Source organism: Nylanderia fulva, unplaced genomic scaffold, assembly GCF_048542155.1.
Source record: "Nylanderia fulva isolate GAGA-0341 unplaced genomic scaffold, ASM4854215v1 Scaffold2, whole genome shotgun sequence".
Taxonomy (NCBI): domain Eukaryota; kingdom Metazoa; phylum Arthropoda; class Insecta; order Hymenoptera; family Formicidae; genus Nylanderia; species Nylanderia fulva.
In genome coordinates, this window is record NW_028190263.1 from 8,317,793 (window position 1) to 8,339,883 (window position 22,091).

General features: G+C 32.5%; 3 protein-coding genes across 7 annotated transcripts in view; 2 read left to right on the forward strand and 1 right to left on the reverse strand.

Annotated features, from left to right (window-relative positions):
- Window positions 1–22,091, reverse strand: part of LOC114937126 (uncharacterized) — a 32,033-nt gene that overhangs the window by 9,820 nt on the left and 122 nt on the right. The window contains exons 2-8 of the mRNA XM_085482180.1: window positions 15,753–15,850; window positions 13,847–14,013; window positions 13,435–13,726; window positions 5,770–5,918; window positions 5,129–5,297; window positions 3,667–4,011; window positions 153–281 (exon numbers count right to left, since the gene is read on the reverse strand). Coding sequence (XP_085338306.1) covers window positions 153–281; window positions 3,667–3,672 — 135 coding nt within the window. The 5' untranslated portion in view covers window positions 3,673–4,011; window positions 5,129–5,297; window positions 5,770–5,918; ... (1 more) ...; window positions 13,847–14,013; window positions 15,753–15,850. The remainder of the gene's footprint in view (window positions 1–152; window positions 282–3,666; window positions 4,012–5,128; window positions 5,298–5,769; window positions 5,919–13,434; window positions 13,727–13,846; window positions 14,014–15,752; window positions 15,851–22,091) is intronic.
- Window positions 421–2,141, forward strand: LOC114937125 (uncharacterized). Of its 2 annotated transcripts, XM_085482181.1 has the most exons (3): window positions 422–1,068; window positions 1,200–1,366; window positions 1,546–2,141. In XM_085482181.1, the coding sequence occupies exons 2-3, from the start codon at window positions 1,220–1,222 to the stop codon at window positions 1,762–1,764; spliced, it is 366 nt and encodes a 121-aa protein (XP_085338307.1). In that variant the 5' UTR covers window positions 422–1,068; window positions 1,200–1,219; the 3' UTR covers window positions 1,765–2,141. The 2 variants fall into 2 exon arrangements, with proteins under 2 accessions (XP_029166364.1, XP_085338307.1); XM_029310531.2 differs by having other exon boundaries at window positions 421–1,366.
- Window positions 3,340–21,893, forward strand: Root (ciliary rootlet coiled-coil, rootletin). 4 transcript variants are annotated; one of them, XM_029310529.2, is made up of 27 exons: window positions 3,340–4,032; window positions 11,056–11,148; window positions 12,059–12,280; window positions 12,378–12,580; window positions 12,712–13,096; window positions 13,201–13,374; window positions 13,457–13,762; window positions 13,833–14,069; window positions 14,151–14,287; window positions 14,390–14,550; window positions 14,623–14,753; window positions 14,837–15,199; window positions 15,271–15,630; window positions 15,767–15,959; window positions 16,074–16,433; window positions 16,505–16,690; window positions 16,758–17,002; window positions 17,077–17,292; window positions 17,381–17,582; window positions 17,697–17,809; window positions 17,899–18,075; window positions 18,142–18,249; window positions 18,322–18,501; window positions 18,758–18,970; window positions 19,050–19,355; window positions 19,518–19,901; window positions 20,003–21,893. In XM_029310529.2, exons 1-27 carry the CDS (start codon window positions 4,024–4,026, stop codon window positions 20,282–20,284), a joined length of 5,946 nt encoding a protein of 1,981 aa, XP_029166362.2. In that variant the 5' UTR covers window positions 3,340–4,023; the 3' UTR covers window positions 20,285–21,893. The 4 variants fall into 4 exon arrangements, with proteins under 4 accessions (XP_029166362.2, XP_085338301.1, XP_085338302.1 ...); XM_085482175.1 differs by lacking the exon at window positions 3,340–4,032 and having other exon boundaries at window positions 10,993–11,148; XM_085482176.1 differs by lacking the exons at window positions 3,340–4,032; window positions 11,056–11,148 and adding an exon at window positions 11,558–11,772.

Sequence of the window (22,091 nt, forward strand, 5' to 3'; positions counted from 1 at the left end):
TTTAAATTTGATTGTATATTATTAATGTGTTAAATTGCAATGTTCTTTTCTTTCTCTCTCTCTCTGTTTTTTTCTCTCTCCTATTAATTCTTTGAAACTAATATATTGCACAGTTTTACTTTGTCAAATAGATAAGGTTGCGTTTTACATACACAGAATAAATATAACCAAGAGGTGCCATACGGCTTACAGAAGATGATATTTGTCGACGGGGTCAGGCAGTAACGTTGATTTTGCGCGATGTTGATCGCGACTAGAGTATCATTTTTACAGTCGCATTTCTGGAAATACAAAGGAATTATCGATTAGAAATATTGTAAAATGTTTTGATGAAAATTATAAAAAACGTCTCATCGTACATTCATCAATGAGATTTTTTTTCTTCAAAATTTACAAATTTATAGAGTGTTAAAAGCATTGCAATTACAAATTCTTAAGGTAATTATTTGTACAAATCTTTCTCGCAAGATTACGTTACTTTTCTAAAAGCCACAATATTATTTTTATAAATTATACAATTTATCCGATTTATTTCTTGCTAATTGCAATCCGAATCACGCGATAATTGAACATGACTTAATTTTGGGAAAAATTACATGAAAATTTTCAAAGAGCGTGCAGAACACGCATTCACAATCGAAGTTGTCTAACTCGTCTAATCGTAATTTGCGGTGCTCGCGCGGTTTTAGAGCTTAATCATTTTGAGCACTCGTCACGGAATCCACGATACGTCCAATTTGGAAGTGTGTTGCGTAATAGGGATTATAGGCCTTCCTCGTCGCGATATCCGCTCCTCTCTCTATCTTTCGCCTTGAAACAACACGCTTCAGCCTCGCCTCGGTTGCAATGCACGATACCGTCCGTTTGTATCTAATCTCCCTGGCGAAACGTATGCAACGCGACGAGTAAATATTGTACTCCCAATAGGGGATACTTTCGGCGTGGGTCGATGTATCGGCTATTAATACCGTTCGCTCCGGTTAGTGTTATTCGGAGTCTCCGGTCGCTCGACAAACCCAAAACGCGTCGTCTCTCCCCGGAAATATCCCTGGAAAAATATCGCACCGAGTAAAGATTATATTTATTCGTACATATATATTCTTATTTTAATCGGTATCTCTATATTTATTTATAAAATTGTCGTATTGTCCTCTTTTCTCTTCTCGTGACTCTATTATTCCCTGGTGGTGAAATCAAAGAAACTAAGAGAGGAAAAATCATGCGGCTCCGATCGCCGATGCTTCTTCTGCTTCTTCTCTCGCTCGCGATCGCGCAAGAAGTCGAGGACTGTCAACATCAGGGTGTCGACGACGAGTTGATCTGGGAGTATGACGTCAGAAGACCGCATCGAATCGGTGGTTATCAAGTGCGTTTACAATCACATCGTATTCTGCTTGCTTGTGGGTCTCTCGTTGAATCTTGCTTGTATCTTTTCTCTCGACATCATCTTGTCCAGCTGCTAATAACAGTTGTTCTATCGATATCCGCTTCACACACCCACACACACAAACGTATATATTACATTTCTCTTCATTGTAACCATAGGAAGTAGAAGCGGATTACGGTCCGACGAACGTGCGAATCACATGCATACGACACAACTCGTTGTCCGACGAAGATAACGGGGCGATATGGATTACTTCCGGCGGAATCGGACACGACTTTGTCAAGCTAAAATTCAGATCCAAATTTTCGCGGGGCCTTCACTACAGAGTCTTCGTTTACGGACAGCCTACGTCGAGAAGAGGCTCGCTATCCTCATGACGTCATTCTCTGAAACCTTCGCAAATCTCACCATATTTAATCCTCTCATTCGCTATTTTATAAATTATATAGATATTTAATCTGTTTAAATGTGTGCATTTTTTTAACATTGTTGCATTTGCAAAAAAAGCTTAAAATTTGTAACAGCATAGAACACTAGTTTTATTGGAATAAAAATAGTTATTTAGTAGGAAGAAAAGGTATTATTAACAGAGATAATATGATAATATGTACATTTGCGTGTCACAGTGGAAAGATTAAATATGGCACGCGCTTCGATTTGTCTTAAATACAATCATCGTAATTTGTACCACTGTATACGAATCCTCGATTGACGCTGTCATTCGCTGTCGGAATAAATCCGGAGATTTACCACCGTTGTGTAATTTAGGACGTTAACCCTTCGCGTGTTCCAATAATATACGAACAGAAACGTCTCGTAGCAAGAAATAAAGGAGTCCGATAATAAATTTGTCCGGCTCTCTCTCCTCTTCACCCCGTCTTCTATATTATTCTTGATAAAAATTACAAAAATACAAGCATAAATAAACGGTCTCTAATTTTTTTGCAATAATTATTCGTTTTATCTAATTAAGCCATATTTCGTGCATGATAATGCAATAAATCTTTCGTAACCGAGAGAAGATGATAGATTCAAAAAAATTAGTCACAAAAATGTAGAAAAAAATTAATTTAAAAAATCGAAACACAAATAAGATCTTCCGTATAATCAATTCCGTAATTCAGATAAAATTAATGATTCGAAAATGCGGGGTTCGGAGATTGAGAGAGAGGGTGGCTTATCGTTTTCAAACAGGCGCAGTGCCATGTAACCTACATATATATGTATATACATCCATCGTGGCTTGTAGGCCAAATTCCGAAATCAGACTAACGTGACCGCAGCGATAAGCTCGCGTCGGGTTCCACGTGGAAAGGTGTGCGGGAACTATTTCCTCTCTAGATTGGAAAAGCATAATATGAACTAACCGGGATGGGAGTTACAAGGAGGGGTACCATCCGCGGATTGCCTCCATCGAGACCGAGACCAGGAAAGAAATATATATTTTCCCTGCGTGCAGGAAATAATTACGTGGTCGAACATGCGAAACGATATCCGCCGTTCCTTCGGGCAATTACGGAAAAAGTTTGATCGGCTAGCGGTTTCGAGCGTGTCGAGCGGTTTACGGGATGGCGGAAGGAATTTCCTGCTCATCGTCGTTTATCAGGATATGGAAACACAATTTATCGATATCTATCAAGCTTTCAATTCCTTCGTTTTAGAAATAAAAGCTTATAAAAGCTCGCATATCATTTTAATTGTGTTGATATAATACGTAATTCTCTATCTAGCGACAATAAAATTAAATAAAATTAATTAAATTTATATAAATTGTTATACTATCAACTAGTTATTACGTTATATTTTTTATGAGTATAAACATTGTCGTACTTTATATATGTATAATTAAATATACATATTGATATTTCTTTTTCATTTTGCTTCAATTTTTTCTCAGAGATGCAATTATTATAATAATATACTTTCAAAGAAAATAAAAGAATTATGTATTATATAAATAAAAAATTCTTCAATGAAGCAATTATTCCTAAATTTGTCAATTATTCATTAAGCGCGATTTATTTCAAATCTCATATCGTTATCTGAAACCATCGTTTCTTTTCAAAAAGCGCATCAAACTATATAATACAACTGCATAATAGTTCATGGAAATTCACATACGAAAATAAATATGATGTCTACATTTACATGCAACCACGTATATGATAAATATATACGTCGATTCTCCTAGTTCGGAGATATTTTACCCTGCGCGGCGCCGCGAATGTATTCACGCGGCGCATAGGGAGTGATAGGATACCCTCGTGTAAGACACTCACCCCCATTCTCTCCTCTCTCTCTCTCTCTCCTTCTCCTCCAATGTTCCTCCGACTTATGGTGCAAAGGGGACCGCGTTCAGACAGGCGTTCGCGGCACGCGATCGTCCTTTCCACCCTCTGCGAGCGGGGGTGGTGTATCCCCCAGGAATAGAAGCGTCGCGACACCGACGCCAACGGCGCTTCAGTGAAGGCCGACCGTTCGTGGCGAACGCAAGCACCCCCGCCGTTTGGGCCGAGAAGCCCTGAGGAAACTGTATCGCCGCCAACCTATCTATCTCCTTCATCGCCGAAGAGAAACGCTCCGCTTCCCGTTTCTCTTACAGAGAATCATCGCAATCCGAACATCTGGAAGATAAAATGCCGCGGGTGAGTTATATTTATTTAATATCCATAGTTAATATCAATAGTTAGTTTAGTTTACATGAAATTAATTCATTTATTTAATGTTTACTTAATTAATAAATATTTAATTTATTTGATAATGGAAAGAATACTAATGTCAGAATATTTTTATTTTATACTAGAATTTACTCTGTCAAGATATATTAAATATATAAATATTATACTGACTTGTCGAAGAAGACATCTTTTGTTGGCTATTTTAGTTACTTTTTTATAATATATACAATAAAAAATAAATATAAATGCATTTTATAAATAATAAATAAATAAATGAATATTTTTGCAATACGAGAAAAAATAAAAAGTATAATGAGAGTCTAATGATATAAAACTGATCTCTTTTACGATAAATATTTTTAATATACTTTTTATGTACGCAAGTAAATATGACAAAAAGAAGAAAAAAAGAGAATCAAACTCTTTGATAACCTAATAAATCGGATTTATCACGAAACAGAGATAATTAATCTATTGTTCTAATAATACTTTATTTTCTCAACTTTACGCTGCGAAATCTAATATCATGTTTATAATTATAATATATATATATATATATATATATATATATATATATATTTATTTTATATCTTCTTTTGTATCGTGAAGATATTTGATTATTTATTATCTTTATATGCAATTTATATTAAATTTTTTATTTATTTATATATTTATTATAACAAAATAGCTAAAGATGTTTTTTTCGACAAATCAGTATATTATCTTGATGGAATTAAATGCTGCTATAAAATAAAATAAAAATGTTCTAAGATCAGTATTCTTTTTAATATTTTAAGAAAGATATTCAAAGTGATCAGTATTATAATCACAACTTCGATCACGATTTTGTTTAAATTATTAAAAATATTAATGACAATCCCAGATATGCTATAATTGCATGCGACAAATGATCCCTCAAATTCTATATCTATTATATCAATTAAAAATTCTTTAATTTAGACAAAGAGAGAGAGAGAGAGAGAGAGAGAGAGAGAGAGAGAGAGAGAAAAGAACGAAAGAGATTAAATTCTCGATTATATATAGAAGCATCAATTCTCGATACCTAATTGCATACGACGCTCTTATCGCACAATTGATCGACAAAGTCTTCAAACAAGGGGTTGGCTCCCTGTAAGGGGGTTTTAGCTAACTCTCGCGTAGAAATGAAATCGTTAGTAGCATCGACTAACTAGTTTCGCACCCAGCGAGAGTTGATTGACTCCTTTCATTACCTGAAACATTGATTCGATGAAAAAGAGATCCAAACACATTGTCAATTTTTTCTCTGGGGATGCAATTGATAAATGTAAAAACTAATTAATTATAGAAATAATTAATAAAAATAATTATATATATTATATTATCTTTCTTCTCTATTTCGTGAAATTATTTATCATATACGAATATAAGAGAATAATTATCTATCGCGCAATATGTCATACAATTATTAAAATAATTCTTATCTTTATTCGTTTAAAAAAATATGAATGAAAAATATCACTATCTATCATTTTTTGTTAAATCTTGTTTTTAAGTAAATTTTTAGATTTCTAAAAACTTTTGATGAAGGATTTTTTTCTAGAAAAAAATATATGTTGCTTTTCGTGAAAAAATTGTGTCTATTTTAATTGATAATTAAATATTTCGATATTACAATATGTACGATAAATCTAAACTTATACGTTGTAGAAAAAATAGACTTACAGACTGGACAGTTTCACAGGCTATGACGCATTCGGGGTGTCGACATAAAATCATAATAATCTATTCATACGGACGTAGGGTTCATTCTGTCACGTGTCGCAACCTCACTCACCAGCAGTCTAGTGTCCACTTTTTTTAAGATGTATTTTCTATAGAAATAAAACAAAACTCTTTTAGAAAATATATATTAATATAATTTATATTTATATTATATTAATTCACATTTATATTATATTTATATATAATTATATAATTGATTCCGTATTCACACACATCGTAAAATCGATACTTTATCTACATATCTGTCTTGACATACTAAAATAAATTTCGACTTGTATTCGTATCTCACATTAGGCGTTAAATTGTTCAATTGCTCCACACGTACCAACAGTAAATATTTTTCTTTCTTATTAAGCATAAATAATAAGCTCTTACATATCAACAAGATTAAATCGTTACATCGACATGACTCGCAATGTAAATACAAATGAAGAGTAATTTCGGACCATGTTTGACTGACGTGATAAGAAAAATAGGCGACATATGTTACGCGTGTAATGCATGAAATATGCAACTCCCGGGGGTGCGTATTTTTGATTCGCGTGCACCGACATTATTCGCTAAAGTCGATCGATATACGACGATGTACGCAATGAAAATGCATACAAATTCTTTTATAATATCAAGAAAAAAAGAAGAAAAGAAAGAAGAGAGAGATATTTTCTCTCGCACAAGATTCCGATGACTGATCTCATTATCAGAAATTCTTCTACGAGATAAGAATAACATAGAATTGCATTTTACGTTTAAAATAGATCGCAAAATATATATATGTCCTCGTAAAATTCATCCTCGCAATATATATATGTTGCATAATTCTGAAAGCACTGCAATTTATAAAGTCGTTGCGGGCAATGTTCATCATCGTTATATAATCGCATCGACTATGCTGATGCAACTTTTTGATCGACACTCGAGTCAAACAAATATCTTTGATTTTCCACATTTATGTAAATCGTTGTGTAATTAACAGCTTTTTCCTATTACTTTCAATTTCTTACGATCTCGCGTTCGAATGCGCGATTAACGTGCGGTATATTTATATATATGTATCAATTAAACTTCGAATCTTCATCATTATTTTATTTTCTTCAGCCTCTCCAGATTTCAAAAATTTGAAATTGCGAAATCGCTGGGTCGAAGTTGCGGCGATATCAAAATCTGTAAGCAATGTGAATAATACATTTTTACAAGTGGACGAAATTTATCACGAGGACATGCCGAGTAAAAATCGAATTAATACGTGTGTTTTGAAACATTATCGATATATAATCCATCGTTGTTATGAAAACAGTTAGCATGAGACAAAATCACGTTTCGCGCACGATTAATTCGATTTATAGAATGCAAACGTAGAGATTTTCCGTTTAATCTCAAATTCTTGCAATTTTTTTCTTTCTTCTTTTTTAAGAATGTCACAAGTGATAACATGTCGGGAAATGTTATCAGGGGAGATAACTCTTTCGGTTTTCAATTTTATGATAATAATGGTTAATCTTATTAAAGTTCACGACACATTTATATGATAATGCGAAACGAGAATTGGTGCAGTCTGCACACACGATCAAGGTAAAGATAAGTGTATATTCCTTTATGAAACTACACGATCGCGAATATATCCGGATATGATTTGACACGAATTCCTTCATACGATTAAAGATGCGAGTAATCCCGCGGCATCTTAATACGAATTAGTAAAAAGTAATATAAAAAGATCAAATAAGACCCAAACGCAAAAAAGAACTCCTAAATAATTTTAGGCATTAATTATTAATTAAAAAAAAAAAAAAAAAAAAAAAAAAAAAAAAAAAAAAAAAAAAAAAGTAAATTTTATTTTATTTTAAATATTATTATATTACTTTTTTATTTTTTCTTAAAAAAAAAAAAAAATTTTATTTTATCCACTTTTAATTTATTGAAGATGGCTTAAAGTGAGACCGAAATATTTAATTTCAAATTAATAAATAGTGTCTAAAAAATTATTTAGGAATTTTTGCGTCACACTTTCATCTCTTATTAGCCCCCATGTTCAGAGTTTTATTATTTTATTGATTTTTTTAATACGTATATAGTTACATTTTTTTCGCAATTAATCGTTTCGAGTTCAATCATCGAAATCTTCCAATTATATATTAATCATGAGAATTTTATTACATAAGAAAAATGTAAGTCTTTTTCAAAATAAATAAATTTCTCGAAATAAATATTGCATTCTCTCTGGAAATAAAAAAAGCTCCACGTTCTGTGAAAAATCCATGGTTTTTCGCGACGTTACGAGATGAAGCAAGGGGAAAAGTGATTGTAGTCTCAATGACCCATGAAGTCACAGTCTGCAAAAACTCATTGAGATATGTGTACATACATATTATAGACAGATAGACAGACACAGAACTCAATTTGACCTGATATTCGACTAATCATCCGCGAAATTGGGACTTGATTCTCAATTCCAAAGAGATTCTTGCGTCCTTCCGACGCTGTTATATCGATTAGCACGAGAACCGCGAATGACACGACTCGAAAGAATCATTATTTTTTATATACATCCATATATTATAAAACATATGCTATTGCCTACGCGATACGCTATCGTATGCGATGCGTAATAAATAAATGAAGACAACTTAATGAAGTCTGGTCTGCTCGTCTGGGTCGGCATTTGATACCGAAACGAAGTTCTGTACTTTGAATCTGACCGATTTCCGCACTTCATTTGTCACAAATATAATTATCTGCGAAATTATTGTCCATCTCAAAGTCCGATGCTAAGCATTAAAATCTCCTAGCATACGTATATCGTCTTCAATAAACCAGACGAATGGAAACTACCGATGAAACATGCGTTTTCAATACAACTATAGAGAATTTTCTCTTAGAATTTATCCTGAAAATCATGGTAATCGTGGGGCAATGTGGTATTGGAAGAATTTTATAAGAATTTCTCTGAATAATATTTATCACAATAAAAAATATTAATATCTATTACAATAAGATAAAAAATATGTTCGATTAATTTTACTATGTACATATTCATATTTTTTTTGTGGTAAATATTAATCAGAAAAACTCACAAAACTCTTCCAATATCATATATTGTCCTACAATTACTATAATTTTCAGAGTAAATTCTAAGAGAAAATTCTCCGTATATATACAATACTAAAAAAGAAATATATTTGCACATTCTATCAGTTTTGGAATAATTTTGTATCAAGAACTGTTGCTTTGTTTTGCAGAATTAAATTTTCTACATAAATCGGGAAAGAAAAGTTCAAACAATTAGATTCTTTCCAGAAAATTGAATTCTCCCTCTTCTTCTTTGAGTCCGCGTTTATTTTCTGTCTTTTCTACTAAAAGGACTTCCAAACATCTAAAAGGGAAGTAGAAGAAGCTCGAGTTTACTACCAGGCACTGAATGGCACCAATCGATATATGCTCAGAATATCACTGCCGAATACGAATTGACTTAACTTCCGCGAGTGCGAATACTTCCTTTGTACTTTTAAGTTGCCACGATGATTTGAAATTTACCGAGTGAATCAGCTATACGTTTACGATGAAGCCATAGAGTTTCTCCATTGAATAACGATCATCCCTAAAAAGTACACTTTCTATCCATTCAATAAATTTCACGAGTTCATTCTAGATCGCAGTTTTCATTAAGAGGAAGTATTCTTCGAGAATCTATAACGTCCCAGGTAGCAAGTGTATGTCATTTCAACGTCAAATGACGTAATTTGACATTTAATGACGTCAGTTTGCTACTTGGGATATATATGATTATCCATTGAGCGTCTTATATTTATCGTGTTACTACTTGTATTACAAAATTAACGACATATGCTGAATGTATTTTTTCAAAAAACTAGTTCTACATTAAGTTTCACAAATCAATTTTCTATATTAATGATCACAATCTGGAATAGGCGTGTAAAATTAATTAAACACCTCTATATTAAAACTTATATAAAATATTGTGGATAATAAATCTTTTTAGATTCTATTTTTGTTATTTATCGAGGATTAAATAACCAACTATTTCCTTACAACGATGTACTATTCGTACGAAGCGCAAAGGATAAAACGGTGAATTAATGCGATTCTACATGTTGATTTCCGGTGTATGATTTCGCAGCACGTTTAATTCACGCGATTATAAACGCAGTTATCATCACCCCATATGAGAATTTCACACACCTGAGCTAACAATCGCTTCAAGAGATAAACCGCGTTTTCGATTAGGTGAATATGCATCAACATCAGCTAACAATATATTCATTTAAAACAATAGTAATAATTATTAAATAATTCGTTGATTTTATATATATAGTTATATGCAATCATTTGACGAAATTGAATCAATTAATGCAACGTAGATAATTAATAATAATTTGTAGAATGATAACAAATTCTTCTTTTTTTTCATTTATTTAACATTAATATTTAAAATGTTCGAAATAAACAAAAAAATAGTGATTTGGATAGTTTTCATTTACTTGAAAACGATTATATTAGAAAAAAATAATAGTTAAAGTTAAAAATAACAAATGTGGAGACAAAACACACAAAGTGCACTCAGAAGTTCTATTTTCCCAATTTGTTTCGTCTTCATATCGCGATAACAAAGTATTTTGGTATCATATGCAAAAAGACAGCAACGTAATCAACGAACAAGCTGATCATAACTATAAACAAATCCGAGATGACTTTCTCTCAGCATGGGTCACGGGTTCAACTATTACACCGACAAGGATCTACAAAAAACGAAGCTCGACGAATATAGATTAATCGTGTTGTTTCACCGTTTAATTAGTTTTAATCTGCTTTTAAGTTTATCTTGAATAAAAAACAGATTTTTATTTCCACAACCAGAGAAGAATTGTGATAAAACCCAGTGAGAAATCACTATAGTTAAAAAGATGTCGAATCAACATCTTTTACATCAAATTTGATGTAAAAGATGTTGATTCGACGTCTTTTTAACTATATAATTTCTCACTGGGAATAAACGCAAAGAGATAATTTGTTAGAAATTGGGGAGGAAAGGAAAATATTATAATTATATATACGTTCAAAGTCTTATACATATATATCAAAAAGATATATATAAAAATAAGATATAAATCAAATAAATGTATTAAATATCGTGACACTGCTAAAAAAATTTTTTATAAGAAAAAAATAATATCGAATAATATAATCAAATCAAAGTTATACATGTTGCAGCCAATTTCGAAGGGAACATCTCAATTATCGGCACGGGGACAGATGGAGAGGCGGCGGCCACCGTTTCTCAGAGCTTCCAGCAAAGCCAAGGAGGTAAAAAGAGATATATATATTATTGTATTATAAAAATTATTTAAATAAAATGGAAAGAGAGATTGAAAGATAAGAACTTGCGATATGTAAGTGATGCGTAAAGTTTTTTAATTAAAAAAAATTAATTTGCTATATAATATATATAATGTAAATTGTATGTGCAATTAAAATTTATTTTGTGAACTAATTATATATATTTCTTAATTACTAATTATATATATTTTTTAATTTAACAGATTCAGAAAAATTTTTTATTTTATGATATAATGTGCATAAAAAATGTGTTTTACCTATACGCGATTCATAAGTCATAAGCAGACGTGAATATGATATGTCACATGGTTGTCATGGCAACCTGGAATACATATAGTAAACAAAATTCTAACCAAAAAAAAATAAAAACGTTTAAAGTGATGGTGTATGATTTTACTGCAAAGAGACAAGAAAAATATATTAAACAATTTTTAAATATCGAGATGCTAGATAATTTTTCAAGACATTTTCTTAATAAAAAAAAATGCACATGACTGTAATGTTTATTTCTGATGATAGCAGACCATCCTTTATATTTATCAGATATTTGTACCTCTTTCTACCTTTTATCAATATATGTGTGTGTGTTGTGTATGTGATTCTTGTACATATTAATAATAATAATTTGGAATAAGTTTTATAAGTAATTTAAAGAGTACGTAATAAAAATTTACGTTTAGTAAGAAAAAAATTAAAAATGATTAATAGGTTTTGCACATTCTGTCATTCATTTACACTGATATCGTATTAAGAAAAATTGGAGAAATGTTATTGTGGTAATAAAATATAAAATATTTAACTTTCTGAAAAAAACATTGGGATATGATTATGATGATAATATAACAGTGGAATATATCAGAAAATTATGCATTTATAGACAGAACGAGGCAGTAAAACAAAGATGGATTCTGCACGCAGTGGGGGTGCTATAGAAGAACAGGGTAGTGATGAAGATCTGTCACCGGATGCTTTGGTTAGACAAAATTATGAGCTCCGTCATCGTTTGGAACAGGAGGCTGCAAGTTACAAGAGACGTTTGGACACTTATCGGCAGGCTCAGCAACATCAAGCTGCTCTTGTCTCACGTTTACAAGCTAAGGTAAATATTTCAAATTCTATTTTTGTTTTTAATTGCAAGCTGATATATAATTTATAACTTTGTTAGCAACAAGCAAATAATTGAACATATATTTTAGGTTTTGCAATATAAACAGAGATGTTCAGAACTGGAAAATCAAATGGCAGAAACAATTCCATGTGATACTAGCAAACCAGCAACTGCCACAGTATCATCTACTTCTGTATTAGAGGCTGCTCATCAGACTCTCAGGGATATACGTGAGGAGCAAATTCATGATCTGGACACTGCCTTGCAAAAACTTGGAGAAGAACGACGAAAGTATGTTTTGGAAATACTTCCATAGATTAGCATACAAAACTCCTATCTTTTTAATGAATATCTTTTAGTAAATTCAATATACATATAGATTGTATTTTATTTTACAAAGATGCTTTCTTCTGCCATCACAGATGTGAAGAACTTTTGCAACTAAACTCATCTCTGAAAGATCAACTCGAAGAATCTCATCAAACAAATGAAGCATTAACTACCGATTTGCAAAAATTAAGTAACGATTGGGATGTATTGCGCGAGGAATTGGCTATTAAGGAAGACGAATGGAAGGAAGAGGAACAGGCCTTCAATGAATATTACATCTCCGAACACAACAGATTATTGAACCTGTGGCGCGATGTCGTGTCTGTTAAGAGATTGTTTGCAGAAATGAAATCTGCTACGGAACGAGATCTATCCAAATTGAGGAACGAAATGATTTCATCGTCTAATGAAATGACATCGGCGTGCAACAGTACAAGCTTTACTATGAAACTACAAACAACTGCAGTGCACTCAACAGTGAAATCATTTTATAATTATATTAATAATTATCTATATTTCTATCTATAATTCTGTTGATACTTTTTATAGTGTATCTTATCTCTTGTCTACTCTATTTTCAGCCATCTCATAGAATTTCAGAGAATCCCAGAGACCAGCAAGAGGAAGAACAAACTGTAACTACGGTTTTGAAAAGTGAAATTACAGCACTTAAGCAACAACATGCCGCCTATCAGCATGAAATTCGCACAAAAGACGATCGAATAGATCAACTTATTCGAGAAATTCGTAATTTGGTAAATATAAATTTATCTCATATCTAATAAATAAATAAATTAATTTTGACTTAAACTTACACGTTTTTCGATGTCTATATAGGAGGAAAGATGTGGAGTTTCTGAAGCGGCAGTGAGTCAAACTGCGCGTATGCAAGAGGACATCGAAGTGCTGGAATCCGCATTGAGAGATATCGCGCATGCTGTGATTCAAGATGCCGAGAGTCGGGATGCGAGCGACGTCAAGCAGGCACTTCCACATATTCACTTGTCGTCCGGTGGACCAATCTCCCAAAGATCGCCGAAAAGAAGTGCGAGAAGCAGCGCTATACCGGCACTCGCCGAGAGTACTATAAGCGCAGTACGAGCAGCTCTGCAAAAATATCAGTTAACTATACGTGAATTACAGGTATGTTTATATAGAGAAAAAATATACATTCTACATATCCTCAATTACAAATGTTTTCTCTGTAACTTAGATAAAATTACAAACCAATAAGGAACAGCTTCTAACAATACGCAAGCAGTGCGACACCGCGGAGGCAAACGCTCAGTCGCTAAGTACCAAAATGACAGAATTTATATCTCAATTGGATACGTGTCGTTCGCAATGCACGCAGCTTAGTCAGGAAAAAGAGATGCTGCAGACAAGTCTCGATTCTGTAAAATTGGAGAAAAATGCATTAGAGAAAAATAAAATGGAGCTCAATAGTATGGTAAGGTTCAGAGTATTAATCGAATTTTTTCTACACGGTCCTTAATACAATTATAGGCATTAATTGATATTTATATTATAGCTAGACGCTCTTAAAAGTAATTATGAAAAACTTCAAAAGGCAAATAATAAGTTACAAAAGCTATGTGACAATCTGGAAGATGAAAAATTGTATTTGCAAAACGAGCTTAGCAGAGTATCGGAGGATGCTGATTTAAAGTAAATAAATTAATAATTATATATTGTTATAAATCGCGCTTTAATTTTGTTAAATTATTTATATACGAGAGTAAATATAATTTTGTACTAAATAAATTGCAGAGAATTGAGTTTACGATCAGAAGAGAGTAGATGTAGTAAAATGCGAGAAGAACTTTTGACACTACGAGAAGATTTAAATAAAGCTTATCTTGCCAAGGATATGTTGGAACAACAAAAATTGGAAACTGATGGATTAATCTCTCAAATCGAAAAAAACAAAGGTATTTTATATGTTCTTACAAGTTATATATAAATAATATATGAATAATTTAAATGTTATATGAATAATTCAGGTGATCTTGAATTGGAATTGGAACGAATATTATTAGAAAAATCAGATGTCCAGGAGATTTTGATAAAATTGGAAACAATGTGCTCTAATCATGAACATGATAAACAGAAATTACAAGAAGAATTAAGAAAGGTAATCCTAATTTAATCTTAGTAGCAATGTATATTTTATATTAATTATAATTATACTTATATATTAATTATAACTTGTTATAGATGACAGACGAGAAAAACAAACTTACGAGTCAATGTATCGATCAACAAGGGGATTTAAATTCATTAAGGAAAGAATTATTGCAAGCTGAACAAACTCGACTTGACATTGAATCTGAGAAAGTTACGTTGAATGAGAAAATTAAATTTTTGGAGATTGAAAAGGAGAAAGTGGAAATAGAATTGGGTCAAGTGAGTCGCGAACGCAGTGATTTGAGTAATCAATTGTCGGTTTTAGCGCGAAAGAAAGAAACATTAAATGAAGAGCTCATGAGACTTAGACAAAGACTAGAACAGTCCAATGAAATGAATGCACGGATAAATAGAAATTTGAAAGATCTTGTAAAAGATAATGAGGAGAAACAGGTCAGAATAATTTATTTTATATATCTTTTTGATCTATTATTATTAAAATAATCTCTTCTTGTTTTCTATAGGTGCTTCTGGAAACAAATGAGAAAGAATTTCAAAGAATGCAAGAGCAACTTGCATCAATGCGCACTGAAAAAGAAATATTAGAAGGAGTACTATTCGATACACAAACTAATTTGGAAGCTACACATGTCAAGAAGACACAGTTGGAGAAAGAGCAAAAAGAAACATTAATCAAACAGGAAAGCTTAAAAGGGCAGTTGACGCGATTAACAAAAGAATTAGAAAATAGTGAGAAACGTGCGCAAGACATGAAACAGTCACTTACACAACAGAGTGGTGATCAAATGGCAGAATTTCAACAAATTATATCGAATATGAAGAGACAATCTGAGGATAACATGAAGAAAATTAGTGATGAAAAGGTTCTTATTATTTTATAGAATTTTTCTTTAGCTGTTTAATACATTATTATGTTCAATTATTATATTGCTATATTATGTTATTATCCATGTTTTCATTTTTTGTCTATTTCTCTGCATCTTACCTTTGGATCTTAAGGAGCAAGTAAGAATAAGTTTAGAGAAACGGCTGCAACAGTCCGTATCACAATTAGAGGGAGAGAAAAATGAGGAAATCAATAATCTGCAACAGAGAATAGAAGAGTTGCAACAACATATAGAGAATTTATGCAAGCAGCACGAGGAAGCGCTTCTCGGAGCTGAAAATGATAAACAACAGGCACTTCTTATAGGTATGTATAACTAAATATTCTTAATTAAATCTTAATTCAATCTTCACAAGAGTATTATATATATTTTTTTAATACATTCGTATCTTAAAATATTTGACAACAAATTTGTTGCAGCTCATCACGATCAACAGGCTTTAATCGAAAAAATTGATGCTATTATGCGTGAATTGGAAGAAGAAAAAAATACTTTGGAACGTGTTAAAAGGGAGGCCGCAGCACGCGCTGAACAAGAACGTAATAATACGAATCAATTGCGCGACGAATTAAATCGCCTTAAAACCAAGCTGGACGAGACCAAGTTGAAGGCTAACGAAGAAAAGCTGAAACTCGATTTAAAAATAGAGGAACTCTGGAAAGAAAGAGAGTCCACGCAAAGAGAAGTTGAAGAACTGCAAGTTCAGTTACACATGACTGAGGATAAAGTAGACGGACTGCAACATCAGTTGCATGATACTATCAGAAAACTTAAAGATGGTAATCGACTCTTTCTTCCACTCAGTCTATTTTTTAATTATTTGTCATAATTACGATTTATATAATTACAGCTGACAATGCTAATGAGACATTGCGCAAAGAGTTAGTGGATACAAGGAGACAATTGGCAGACTCGACGTATGAAAAAGAGAAATATAATAACAGTAACAAAGAATTACGGGAACGTGTTAAACAAATCGAGACTGAAAGAAGAGAGCAAGGAAGAATATTGGAAGAATCGTACCAAAAAATAGCAAGTAGGTATTATATTTTTTTACACAAATATTATTAATGATTTCATTATGCTAAAACATCTGTGTTTAGCATTGGAGGATGCAAAAGCGACCATGGACGTTGAAAGAACTCGTTTGCAAGCGCAAGTGCGAGATCTGGAACGCGACGCGATGCAACTGCAGCAACAACTTCGCTTCACGCAGGACGAATTGCAGAAGTGTCACGACAACAATTCCCAGGCTCAGAACGAGGAAAAGGAACTGCAGGCTAGATTAGCTAACGAGATTGAAGAGAGGGAGCGTATACAATTGCAATTGCACCAAGTGAAGAAACAGGTATAGACATGTTTTACACGATTTTTTTTTATTCGATTCGGTTAATGTATATCGCGAGATTTTTGATCCGATAGGTTGTCGATCTGGATAACAGTTTGGAAGTTACGCGACAAGAACTGGGAAAATTACGCACGCGAGCGGACGAGGAGGATGAGAGATGGCGTGCTCGGGAGCAAGAATTGTTGGTGCGTCTTGAGGACAGTCGCTGTCGCGAGAGAAAGCTGGAAGATCAGAAGCATAATCTGGAAGTTTGCTTGGCCGATGCCACGCAGCAGTTGCAAGAATTGAAGGTATTCTCAAAGACTGAAGGATAATAAAAAGATATGACAAAATACAACTTGCGCATACGTGGATTACAAAGTGTGCTTATGTCATCAGGCGCGTCTTGGAGGATCTGAAGGAAGAGTGAGAGCTCTCGATGCTCAATTGTCGCAATTGGAAACCGCGAAAAAGGAAGTGGAGCAGAAATTGAGCAGCGTAGGTTCCACACTTCGCCGTATCGCCGGTATTCAAATGGACGGGAGCGTGAATATGCCATTTAAGTTGATGAGTCCATCGAGAAGGTGGAGTCCGGCACGTGGTAATTTATGAAAAATAAAATTTCAAGTTTATATTAATTCGTGCGAGACACTGTGTTATTTCGATAAGATGATATGACATGCAGTTAATATATTACGTGTATTTTTACATTAAGTGCAAGATCACGGTGACTCTGGTAGAGATATCATATTGGATGTCGATCCCGAAGCTATTAGAAAGGGCGTGCGATCACTTATGCAACAAGTCGCCCAAATCGAACGCGAGAGAGTATGTTGAGTTTCGACAATTATAAATCGATTTATACATTAAACTGTTGAATTGTGTCGTGATAAAATCTATGATTCAATCAATTGTAGGACGATTACAAAACGGAATTGTGTAGCTTGAAGAAACAGATGAAAGAGTCTCAAGAGAATCAAAGTAATACAGATGTAAAGGTCAATAATCTTCTGGCCAATATTCGTACACTTCAGGAAGACAGAAAATCTTTGGAGGCAAAGCTAACTCAAAAACAGTCTGCCTATCAAGCACAGGTATATCTTTTTATATATCTTACACATTCTACACCTAAAAAGACATTAATTTTTATTTATCTTCAGTTGGATGCATTGCAACAAAAAACAGAAGAATGCGAGCAGTTATGTGAAAAATTGACAATCTTAGATCTAAAAATCAGTACTGAATCAGAAGAAAAATCTCAATACGAGGTATTATTTAAAAGAAATATTCATAATTGTTATAATCTCTCTAAATGTGTATAACACTTTATACTTATATAGGATAAATTTGAGAAAATGAAACACGAATTGAATAGATTAGAAATGGAAAAGCGTAATCTTCAGAAGGAAATTCGCCACAGCGATTCTCGCGCAACAGAAATGGAATTACACAGAATGTCTCTAGATGGTGATTTCCAAAGATTACAAATGATGCTGCAAGAAAAAGAAGTGCACATTCAAGTAAGATCAAAATATTTAGGGAATCGATGAAATTTTTTTTTTATATAAAACATATATTTAGATATATAGCAAAACACGATTCATAGTAATTAAACTGCAAACTCAAAGTTGGCAATTAGGATATTTGCTGTCGTAATTGATGCTTTAATTATTCATAATATAATCTCTGTATTTCGAAAGAAACATTTTTCTTTGAATTTGGAATTTAAATATTATTCTTATGTTAATGCATTTTTCTCTTTTTCTTTCTTATTAGAAATTGCAAGATCGCTTTGACACGCAAAGCCGTACTATGGCAAATTTGGAAGAGCGTTGCGCCTCCTTAAAATCTACCATAGAGCAATTAAAACTAGCACTGGAGAAAGCATCTGCCACGGAAAGCGAACTCAAGAGTGAGATAAATCTGTTACAGCGTAATATAATAGAGATCAGTACTTCCTCTCAAAGTAACAATGAGAAACTCAAACAGGTAAATAATTCTATTCTACATTTATTAATTTAAAAATTATTTTTTCACACAAATTATTAAACATTGTTTCATTCTTCAGCTGCAGAAACAGCTCTCGAATACCGAAAATGAGCGTAGAATATTATCCGAACGCCTGGAAACGGTTCAACAGACCCTAAGCGATTTAAAACATACGAATCAATCGTTGATCGATCAAAATGCGCGACTACAGAATGAATTAGCCAATAACGAAGTGCAACGATCAGCTCTAGAATCACAATTAAGATTGTCTACCTGGCCACCCGAAGGCAGTGCCACTAAAGATGAAGAACTGTTACGTCAACTGCAAACTGCACAAAGAGATAGAAGTGAAATGAGAGGAAGAGTAGATGCTCTTAATGACAAGGTAAATGTAAATGATTTTATACGAGTGTTAAAATCTTTTGGGGAAAAGGCAGAGAGATAGAAAGAAAAATAATAAAAATCAAAAAATAATAAAAATCAAAAAATAATAAAAATCAAAAAATAATAAAAAATATATTACATATAATAAATATTATTTTAATAGGTGAAGCTGTTAGAAGCCGATAAACGTAATTTAGAACGTCAAATTGCTGCGGGCAAAACGAGCGTTCGAAGCAAGAGTTATGAACGTCCAGAGAAAGCACACATAGAACTTTTGGGCACTAGTTACAGCATCGACAACTTGGAGCATGAAAACAGAGAATTAAGATTGAAGATACGCAAATTGGAGACCCAATTAGCGGAAAAGGAAGCCGAACTTATACGAATCAAGTCAACTTACATACATTCCCCTCATTCGTTATTAGACTCAAGTCGAGATAGAAGTGGAGAATTAGAACGGATCAGAGCCGCGCAATTGCAGGCCGAGAAATTGTTAGAGGCGAGAGAACAAAGTCATCGTCAGCAAGTATCACGTTTAGAAAATCAGGTACATATTTATGACAAAATATATATCACATAATATCTATCACATAATATCTATCACATAATTGTTTGAATTCATACAAATAAAAAAATATTTTTTTATAGATACAGTTACTACGAGAACAACTCAATCAAGAAATAAAGCGCAGACAGCTGTACGTTTTGCGGAGTTCACGAGCCGGTAGAGAAATGCAACAGTTGCGACAAGCATTGGGCGATTCTTTGAGAACCGTGGCGCAAGATCCGTCATTGGATGCGGTATTATTGGAACACGAAGCGCGTAAATTAGACTCCACCTTGACGAGTACCACTAGTTTACCGCCGTCATTAGCTTTACCTGCTCCATCTTCGTCTCACAGATCCGGCACTCCGTCACAACTCAAATAAATGCAATGAGAAGTGACTGTACGTTCTCTGGAAACTGCCAGTATATCAAATAGTACTTGTATATTCATACAAGAGTATACAAGTACTACTGTATAAGTAGTACTTATATTTCTCTTGAGAATATAAAGTACAATCACACACATATAAAATCCGTGCATATAAAAATATTATTCAGTGCGCTTTAACATTACTTATCAAAGTCGTTACTTAAATGAAGGCACATAAGATCATTAATCTTTAACTTTGATAAACCATGAATTTAATAATGCTTCTTGATATTTTACATTTCAAGACAATTACAGATTTTTTAATGATATTTATTTGATATGCAATTTTTATATTGGATATATTGAATTTTTATCAAATTTTTTAATACAAATTTTATGCTTCCAAATGATTATATGAGATGCAGTTTATCAATAGTATTTCTCATACAATTTATCAATGCATGAAACGAAAATTTTTGTGATATGAGACATATATACATTTTACAAGAATATTTAACTAAATAATAATATTTGTAAATTTCTTTTGCTATGTCAGGTCTTGTCAGTCTAGTTATCTGATTCCAAAGAAATAGTTGCAAGTCAGTTTAATATTAATTAACAATTAATGCACAAAAAATTATTTCTTTTTATTATCTCATAAGATATATATTCAAAAGTATATATTAATATATAAATTATTTAATGATTCAACAAAATTTTACAGCAAAAATTTTAATACAAGTTGAGTATGTACTAGTCCATAATCCGTCCATTAATATTGTGATTAATTTATACATTTATTTATTTAAATAAACATATATATATTGCATTATTTTTAATGCAAATAATTGAAAAGATATATTATAAAAGGAAAGCTTGTGAGTCTCTTGTAATGAGAAGTGCTTATAAAGTAGATGGCAACAGTAAGAAAAAAATGCTATGTTTAGTCTCATTTTGAGACCAAAGAAAATCAGCAAACAAGAGCATTGTAGAGGTATGCTTCTGATTATGAGATAGAGATGCAAAGTCACCGAGCCATTTGCTAACGTAAAGTGTAGAGAACGGCAATGCTGTATAATACAGCAGAGGATTAAAAAAATACAGACATAGATGACAGAGAGTGGACTGTGTCTGTTCTTTATTATTAAGAATATAGACATCTAGTCCTATGCACTATATATAGCCTGATACAGGATGATTGAGAGTATTAAAGAAATATTATTTATGCTTCGTACATAGTAATGCAAAGTTTTATCAAGCAAGAAATTTTTATATAAAATAATTGATTATCAAAAAAAATGTTAAGTTAGTTTGACAATTTCTATTGAAAAAAGTGAATTTTCATAAAAATTTACATTTTTAATCAAACATTGCAAGTTCATAAATCAAGCATTGGTATTGATGTACTCAGTTTTTCATGCCAAAAGTTTTTTCAGGCCTGGATCTAGGAAAATTGTACTATATGTATTGTGTGCTATCATCAAATTCTCTGTATTTCACATTGCGTTTACATTTTTTTAGAAATATATATATATTATAGTACGTGTAAATCTTAAAAATATCATTGTTATAACATATGTTATTGAGTTATATATTTGAAATTAAATATCACTCACCACACATCAACATGTTTCAATTGTATTGTCTCTTTCTTTCTCTCTCTCTCTCTCTCTCTCTCTCTCTCTCTCTCTCTCTCTCTCTCTCTCTCTCTCTCTCCTCGCACAGCCTCACTTTATCGTTCACTTCTCTGTTATATCTTAAAAAGTTATTCTTGTTATACATAACACGATCTTCTTCATATCGAGATAATGAAATGTATA